A 9,478-nucleotide genomic window follows, 5' to 3' on the forward strand; every position below is an offset into this window, starting at 1 on the left:
GAAACTCTGCATTCAATTAATAAAATGTAAGAATTTGGCAAAGCTGAAAATAATTCCTGAAAGTTACCGACGCATTGTCGGAAGGGGCTTGAAAGAGGAATAAAAAATGTAAGCTAGTGGTGTGGTGGATGCTAATGACGAAAGTTTTGAAGATATTCGATAAGATATTAACAAACTTCCACAAAAAATATGCGGAGAAGCATTAGAATATTCAACGTTTACTACTTGGAAAAAAATTACATCTTGCAGATGATTATTAACCCAAAGGGTTAACTACTGCATTGTAATTGTTCATTGACTACTTTCCTCTCGGTAAGGGCGGAAGAGACTCTTTAGCTATAGTAAGCGGCTCTTCTAGGAGAAGGACACTACAAAATCAAACCATTGTTCGCTAATCTCGGGTAGTGTCATAACCTTTGTACCATGGTCTTCCACTGTCTTGGGTTAGGGTTCTCTTGCTTGAAGGTACACTTGGGCACACTATTCTATCTAATTTCTCTTCCTCATGTTTTGTTAAAGTTTTCATTGTTTGTATAAGAAATATCTATTTTAATGTTGTTACTGTTCTTATAATATTTTATTTTTCCTTGTTTTCTTTCCTCACTGGGCTATTTGCGCTGTTGGGCCCCCTTGGCTTATAGCATCCTGCTTTTCCAACTAAGGTTGTAGCTTTAAAAGTAATAATAATAATAATAATAATAATAATAATAATAATAATAATAATAATAATAATAATAATAACAAGTGAGCAAGTCCTGAACGCGGACATGGTCCTCGTAGAGGACATACCTCCGCCAAGGTGACCTAGAGCGCCATATGTCCTAGAATCATGAATTGATGTGACTTCGACCTTCACATGACCTTGACCTTCACGTGACCTTCAAGTGACCTTGACCTTCACATGACCTTGACCTTCACATGACCTTGGCTTCAAGTGACCTTGATCTTCAAATGTACTTGACCTTCACGTGACCTTGACCTTCAGGTGACCTTGACCTTCACGTGACCTTGACCTTCACGTGACCTTGACCTTCAAGTGACCTGCTTGACTTTTGACCTTCAAGTGATCTTTGTTCATTTGCCACTGATACTTAATATGACATTGATATAATGCACCAATATGACCTTGACCTTTGACCTTTATAAATTTGAACATCACCCATGGGTTGCGCCTGGACTAGGACTTCCCTGTTGGCTTATGCAAAAGTCAGTGCTTTATTTCTGTCTCTTGATATGGCCACTTATGTCATAGTGACACCAGTGACCCCTGTGACCTTGACCTTGGGGTGACCTTGACCAAAATTTAATCAGTTCTTCCATACACATTGGGGAACTACTTGGCCAAGTTTGAAGTGATTCCGTGTAGAAATGTGGCCTCTACGTTGTCCACAGACAGACAGACAAACAGAGAAACAAACAAACAAACCGAACCGAAAACATAACCTCCTGGCGGAGGTAATAATGATGATAATAATAAAAATAAAAGTTTATTTTCCATAAATTAGTAATGAAACTAAAAGAGACATTACTCAAATGCCATATGAGGACGAGCTCATAGTGAAGGGAAATTAGTTCACCAAACTATCAACTGGGCTCCACAAGGCACTAAAAGAGTTGGAAGACCCAGGTCCACATGGCTGAGGACTGTGAAGCATGAAGTGGGAGATGATAAATAGAGAAGTACCGATTTAAAAGCTCAAGATAGAGACGACTGGCGAAACCTAACCGAGGCCCTTTGCGTCAATAGACGTTGGAGGAGATGATGATGATGATGATGATCATGACGACGATGACGATGATTCTATAGATTTTTTAAGTAGAGATCATGAGATTATGATAAAGATATGAATAACTTAAGACCATAATAATCAAGTTTATTAGCTAATGAAACCATCGACATTGAAATGTGAAAAAGAGTAAAATAGTTCAGTATAGAATGTTTTATTTTGGGATAAGATAATTATGATAAAGATATGAATGAGTTTAGTTAAACTATAATAGCCAGGTTTATCTTATAATTAAACCATTCAGATAGTTCTGTGAAAAATGAATGAAATAGTCGCTAATGGAATTTTCTATTTCCTGAGACTTTTGGTTTGGTATTGAGTTAAAATTAAGAAGAACATTCAATGCTATTAGGTTTGCCAAAATGTTTTGCATGAAAATGATAACATTAATGTTTATACCAACTTTTTACATAGAATGGATCGGATGGATGTTGGCCTCAAACATTTTACATATTATGTATAGGATGGATGTTGGATTTAAAGATCTTGCATGAAATGAATAAGAGCTGATGTTGGATTTACACATTTTACATAAAATGGATTAGAGCTGATGTTGGATTTACACATGTTAAGTAAAATTGATAGAACTGATGATGGATTTAAACATTTCACATGAAATGGATAAGAGCTGATGTTGGATTTAAATATTTTGCATAAAATGTGTAAGAGCTGATGATGGATTTAAAAATTTTACATAAAACTTTTAATACTGAATTTAGGTTTAAACGTTTTACATGAAATGGATAAGATGTGATATTGGGTTTAAACAATTTACATAAAATGTATGGAGCTGAAACTGTGTTTAAATATTTGCCATGAAATGGATACAAGCGGATTTTTAATACATTTTTTTCTTTTTTGTGTGTATAATGGATAAGACTGATATTTCATGGAAATGTTTTACATAGAATAAATAGGATTGATGTTTATCTCAAAAATTTTCCATAAAATAGATAGAATTATTGTGTAATTCAAACGTTTTACAAAACATGTTACTGATATTGAGCCCAAATGTTTTACATAGAATAGTTAAGACAACACCATGTTTAGTATATTTGCTGGTTTCACAGTGGCAGCAGATCTCAGATGGTTTATGAATAACAATTATTCATTTACGTTTTTTTTTTTCATGGAATATAATGGAAGTTATGACGAAAGTAACTGATTTTGAATTTGACAGTGATTCATTATTGATGAGGCATCTAAAGTGCGCGCAAACCATGAGCAGTAACGGTTAATGGAGCCATTTCTCCCCTGATATATAAATAAAAATATAATGTCCATCAACATCATCTCCTCCTACGCTTATTGACACAAAGGGCCTCAGTTTGATTCCGCCAGTCTTCTCTATCTTGAACTTTTAATTCAATACTTCTCCATTCATCATCTCCTATTTCACGCTTCAAATTCCTCTTCCAACTCCTCTAGTGCCTTGTGGAGCCAGTTAAACGTTTGGTGAACTAATCTCTCTAGGTGAGTGAATACCCAAATGTTCATTTATTTACACAGTCATTCACTTATTCATTTATTACCTGCAATTCTGATCATAAAATTGAAAGATAAATGAAAATAGAATGTCCATCATCATCATCATCTCCTATGCCTATTGACATAAGGGGCCTCTCTTAAATTTCACCAGTCGTCTCTATCTTGAGCTTTTAATTCAATACTTCTCCATTCATCATCTCCTACTTCAGGCTTCATAGTTTTTTTCCATGTAGGCCTGGGTCTTCTAACTCTCTAGTGCCTTGTAGAGCCAAGTTAAACGTTTGGTGAACATATCTCTCCTGGGGAGTGAATTCATAGTCTTCATCCATATACGCCTGGGTCTTCCAACTCTTCTAGTGTCTTGTGGAGCCAAGTTAAACGTTTGGTGAACCAATCTCTCCTTGGGAGTGAATGCCCGTACCAGCATCAAACGTTCATTCATTTATTGCAATTCTGATGAAACTCACCAAATATTTATAATGAACGTTTCCCACCTGATTTATTGGTTATAGATTCGACAGAGAAATGAGAATAGAATCCCCATATAAACATGAAATGTTCATTCATTTATCCATTCATTTATGCATTTAATTATTTATTCATTCATTTATCATAGAAAACTGCACCTGTGCACATGAACCATAGCCCTAAAAATCCCATTAAATCAAAATAATTTTCATAATCTCCATCAACAGTAAATTGAGAATTTCATTTCATTATCCGGTGAAATGTCAAAACACGCATCAGTTTGATTCCATTTTCATGCAATCCTTCAAGGTTTGACATCTATCGATACACAGATCACTCATTGTGAAATGTCACCCCCCCCCCCCCCCCCAACAGCGTGGAATATTGAAATGAAAAACGATTAATTACCTGTCTTTCTGGGATATGATACAGTAGACACATGTCCCTGTGGGCACACTTATCAATATTCCGTTATATTTTAGCGAGTATTGGGGAAAACTATAGTAAATAGAGGGTCTTATTTATCGACTTTTTGCTACACCTTGACTGTGACCTTTGACCTTGACATTTATTAATTGGCGTGGATTTTCATACATTCAAATATGAGCCAAGTTTGAAGTCTATGTGACAACGATGTCCAAACTTATGGCTGATTGAGTGAATTGGAAATTTTGCTTGACCGTGACCTCGACCTTTGACCATGACCTTCTAAAGTTTAATAATTTCTGGCTTGTTACATAAAAGTTCATCTTTTCAAGTTTCATTAATATACGATTAAAATTGGGGCCAGGAAGTAGTTCACAGACAAACAGACATACACGCACATAAGCAAATACACAAACATAATCTCCTTCTAGCTTCGTTGCGGAGGTAATTGAGAGTGATTGTATGTTAAACATCTTTTATGAAAAGGGACTAGGGGCATTTAGCTGGATGTTAGATTTTATTCATTGGAAAATATTTGGATTAAACTATAAATATTGAAAATTTCGGGTTGAAAAATATAAGGCAAGATGGTATATACAGATATATGAGAACTCTCTCTCTCTCTCTCTCTCTCTCTCTCTCTCTCTCTCTCTCTCTGTATGTGTGTGTGTGTGTGGGAGTATATATATGGCCAAAAAGAATTCAGTATGGTATTGATTTGTTTACCCTATATTTCAATGAATATATATATATATATATATATATATATATATATATATATATATATATATATATATATATATATATATATATATATATACTGTATATGTATGTGTGTGTGTGTGTGTGTGTGTGTAATCTAAACAGCATTCATATAATGTTGCTTCAAGCAGCTTAAAATTTTTTTTTTATTTATTCTCTTCGCACATAATATAAAAATAAGATTAACAGTCATTATCATTATTATCGCAAGGATTGTTTTCCAAAAGGAAACGAAGAAAACAAAAAAGTATATGATAAAAACTCAGAAATAATAAAAAAGTAAATAAATAACTAAAACAGTAGCTGTGCCGCATAAGCAGAAACGCAACGTTCGAATAAAAAGTTCATGAATTAAAAGTACTCCGGACTTGGCTTTGGGGGTCTCGGGAGGCAGCAAGAATATGAACAGAATTTCAAAGCAGGAAGCCTTGTCTGTGTACTCAAGAAAAAACGTCATGTTTCAATTAAGCTACCGGTCTCATTTGGTGTCCGCTGAAGGTGAAATGTTGTCGAAAAAAATGGAATTCGCAAGGGATATATTTTGCTCCTATTGTTCTTCGAGCTAACACGCAAATGTGAAATTTTTCCAAAGGTTTGTCATAATTAATTTTGAGTATATTGTCTATTTGAGGTAAACGGAAATATGAAATTCTTCGAAGACTTTATCTGTCATAATTACTATTAAGTATATTGTCTTTTTGCTATTTGATACTTGAAAATTTATACTTCTTCTTAGTAGAAGATTTTTTTTAATGTAAAAAAAAAAAAAAAAAAAAAAAAAAAAAAAAAAAAAAAAAAAAAAAAAAAGGCTAAGAGAAAGTATGAGGTTTTCTTTTATCAATATTACTGGAAAAAGTTGTACATCTTCTTAGTAGTTATAACAACTACATCACAGTTTATGATAAAATAATAATAATAATAATAATAATAATAATAATAATAATAATAATAATAATAATAATTCGTTTCAACGCTTAAAGCCACAACAGAATTCGATCATTTAAATGTCCCCAGTGAAAAACAATTATTAATATTGTTATTATTATTATTATTATTATTATTATTATTATTATTATTATTATTATTATTAGCTAAGCTACAACCCTAGTTGGAAAAGCAAGATGCTATAAGCCCAAGGTCTCCAACAAGGAAAAATAGCCCAGCGAGGAATGGAAATAAGGAAATAATTAAACGATACAAGAAGTAATGACCAATCAAAATACAATATCTTAAAAACACCAACAACTTTAAAATAGAGATTCCATATATGAACCATAAAAAGACTTATGTCATCCTGTTCAACATAAAAACATTTGCTGCACGTTTGAGCTTTTGTTAATTTAGGTTACTCGAACGTACCATAAAGACCCATAAAGACAAATAAAGACCCATAATGACTAATAAAGTCCCATGAGGACCCTTAATTCTTACTGCTTCATCATTTTCCCAAGAATCCCTTTCCATTTAGCAGTGATCCAGTTGGATCTCTTCATATATCAACACGGCAACACCGAGCCCGAGTTGATTTGAACTCCAAATTGGACTGGAGGTGAGACATTAAAGAAATTCAGTAGGACCATTTCACTCGTTTGTCAATCTTAAATCGCTGCTATCAACCTCTATCTCTCTCTCTCTCTCTCTCTCTCTCTCTCTCTCTCTCTCTCTCTCTCTCTCTCTCTCTCTCTCTCTCGGGGCGCCATCTTGGACTTTGTCTGTCAACAAGCGCATTTTTGTGCTCTGAAAACTTTCTCAATTATTTAGGAGATACGAAGATCTACATCACCTAGAATTGACTGAAAGCTGTGGTAGTGCTTAGTGATCAGTGCTGTGACATTAGTGTGTTTACGAGTTTTTGAACTTAGACTTTATTTAGGATTAAAAATCTCGTTCACTCGGCCACACCACTACGTTCAAGTTTTTCCTAATCCGCGCATGCGCAGTGCAGTGTGTGTGACGTGGTTACCCCGTCATGGCAACGTTACTGTGCCAGACGAACGAAATCAGATACTGGCATTGTTAAAAACCAGTAGATAATGACTATGGAATTCTCGGGACCTGGTACTCTCGCTGATGTTGAGGAGGACCTTGCTCTAAGTGATGATAATGTTGAAGAGCATCTGCTTACCCAGGAACATTGGCCACAACTTGTCTCTACTAAATCTCATAAGTTGATCCCTGCTGGTGCAGCTCCTAGTCTCATGGACCATACCACTACCTCCAACAACCGATGTATGGAGCATGATTCAGATAGCAGCAATGAGCCATTATCCCCTGCTGCTAAAACTACAAAGTGTGATACTTCTTCCTCTCAAAATAAAGTTTTAAATAGTTCCCTGCCTAGACCTACTATTCAGATTATACCTACCATGGCTACAAAAACTGTTCTCCCTGCCTTTGCTCCACGTTCTGAATACATAAAGCTCCTATTCAGAGAAAATCCGGGGGTTAATGTGAAGCTTCGCTGGCTATCAGAGGTTACCAAGATGTTCAGCCTCGATCGGGAATTGGCTGAAGTTAAAATGTCTGCGGTCACTTCTCGATTTGTATACATTTCGAGGCATCGCCTGGATATCATAAATAGGGTCAAGGGTGGTGAGGTTCTGTCACTTGTGTTAGATGTTCAGGATGCTGTAGTCAGACCCCGTAAGTTCCCTACATATCTCATCACTCGATATCCTGTGGATGTAGACCCTTCATTAGCTAAGGAACTGACAGGGGTGCACACTGTGCGTCGTTTCCTACAGGATGGGAAGTCCATCAATCGTATTGTCATTACCTGGAGCCACCCAGATCCACCCCCGCCTTTTGTTAACTTCTCCTTCCTCCCTTGTCTACCATCATGTGAATTACGCAGAATGCCAGACGAAAAGCCATGGTGTTTCAAATGCTGGGGTATCGGTCATATCTCACGATACTGTGCTGCCCCTGAAAAGTGTGCATTTTGTGCTGCTGAGCATGACAGTCGGACCTGCCCTCATCGGCCCCCTGTACCACCCACAGTGGTTGACAGTTCATCAGCATCAACATCAACCCCATTACCTCTGCCTACACCGGACTCCTCGCATTGGAAATGCCCGAGATGTAATGAGCCTGGAGTCAATGTGTGGCATGGCTGTACCAGGCGTTCAGGCTCTGCATCGAACCAGCTTATTGCACAACAGCTTCCAGTGCCATCAATCAAACCCACTGTTACTGCCTCCTCACAAGTGACTACACTTCGTAATGCTGTAGATGTCCTCAAGTCTCGATGTGACTCCCTTACATCACGTTTTGAAGCCATTGAATCTCGTTTAGAGAGCATGGATACTCGCATTGACAGTCTCGTAACCTCCTTTGACAATCTACCTTCTAAATTTGCTACTAATGATAACACACTACAATCTCTTGTTGAAGCTCAGCAGGTTGTTATCACATCAGTTACTACACTAACTGAGAAACTTGACTCACTTGCTACACATCTTGAGAGTGTTACTAATCCCCATACAGGACCTTTGCCACGTGATACACCACCAATGCATACCCGTGTCACCACTGCCTCTTCATCTAGTCGCCGTTCTTCCAAGGGACATGTTCGATAACCAAGTGAAGCTTAATATCATCTCGTGGAATGCCTGTGGTATTACAAACTGGGCAAAACTTTCTGCACTTAAGGGAATTGTACATAGTCACCACCCAGATGTTATTCTAATTCAGGAAGCTTTTGTTGGTAATGCTCAGCCAAGGGAAAAAGCTCCCTCGCTCACTGGCTATGTGTCCTACGTCCATTTAGTAAGACATGATCTTATCACCTATATACGCACTTCAATTCAGCATAGACTTCTCCCAAACTCTGAGGATGAAGATACAACATTCCAATTATTTGAGATTACTGTTGGCGGAGGCACCATACGACTGTGCAATGTATATGCAGCACCAGGTAGGATAAATACAGCCAAGCTTCCAGCCCCAACCCTTCGTGGTATGGTTTACATGGGAGATTTTAATGCTCGTCATCCAGACTTGGGAGATCTTGCTGGCACTGTGAACCGCAACGGGAACCTACTTCTAGGATATATTCGTCGAAATCAACTGACCCGTTGGGACACTGGTGGTTCTACGCATGCACGAGGTGGTACTTTAGATCATATCTTGACCTGTGGACTCGTACCTTCCCGAGTCAATTGTGTAACGGTTCCTACGCTCTTCTCTGATCACATTGGTCTTAGCATCCAATATTCCCTTCCCGCTACACCTACTCCAATACACAATCGCACTTGCATCACAATTCCGCCTAAGTACCAGCCTACGTACATTTCATATATGACTAACCTTCGACCTACATTTGACCTCCACTGTGCTGAGAAACTTTACTCCTTACTTGTTAGTACCACACATGCTTTCCACACACAATATATCAGAAAGCCTCATATCAGGCATCGTGTTAGTGCTATGACACTAGATAATCGAATTTCTCAGGCAGAAAAGAAGGCGATGGATGATGGCCTTGCCTTTATGAGACAACCAAGTCCTGAGACTCTGCACCAGTATCAACTATCGAGAGATGATCT

At 37.3% G+C, this 9,478-nt stretch overlaps 1 protein-coding gene across 1 annotated transcript; it reads left to right on the forward strand.

Annotated features, from left to right (window-relative positions):
- Window positions 1-7,786: 7,786 nt before the first annotated feature.
- LOC137637411 (uncharacterized) lies at window positions 7,787-8,673 on the forward strand. The gene has a single exon (XM_068369613.1). The coding sequence runs from the start codon at window positions 7,787-7,789 to the stop codon at window positions 8,507-8,509; it is 723 nt and encodes a 240-aa protein (XP_068225714.1). The 3' UTR covers window positions 8,510-8,673.
- The last annotated feature ends 805 nt before the right edge of the window (window positions 8,674-9,478 follow it).

This window comes from Palaemon carinicauda, chromosome 3, assembly GCF_036898095.1.
Source record: "Palaemon carinicauda isolate YSFRI2023 chromosome 3, ASM3689809v2, whole genome shotgun sequence".
NCBI lineage: Eukaryota > Metazoa > Arthropoda > Malacostraca > Decapoda > Palaemonidae > Palaemon > Palaemon carinicauda.

Excerpts from the sequence above, each read along its gene's own strand:
- LOC137637411 (XM_068369613.1), top strand. The coding sequence starts at position 7,787 with ATGCCAGACGAAAAGCCATGGTGTTTCAAATGCTGGGGTATCGGTCAT.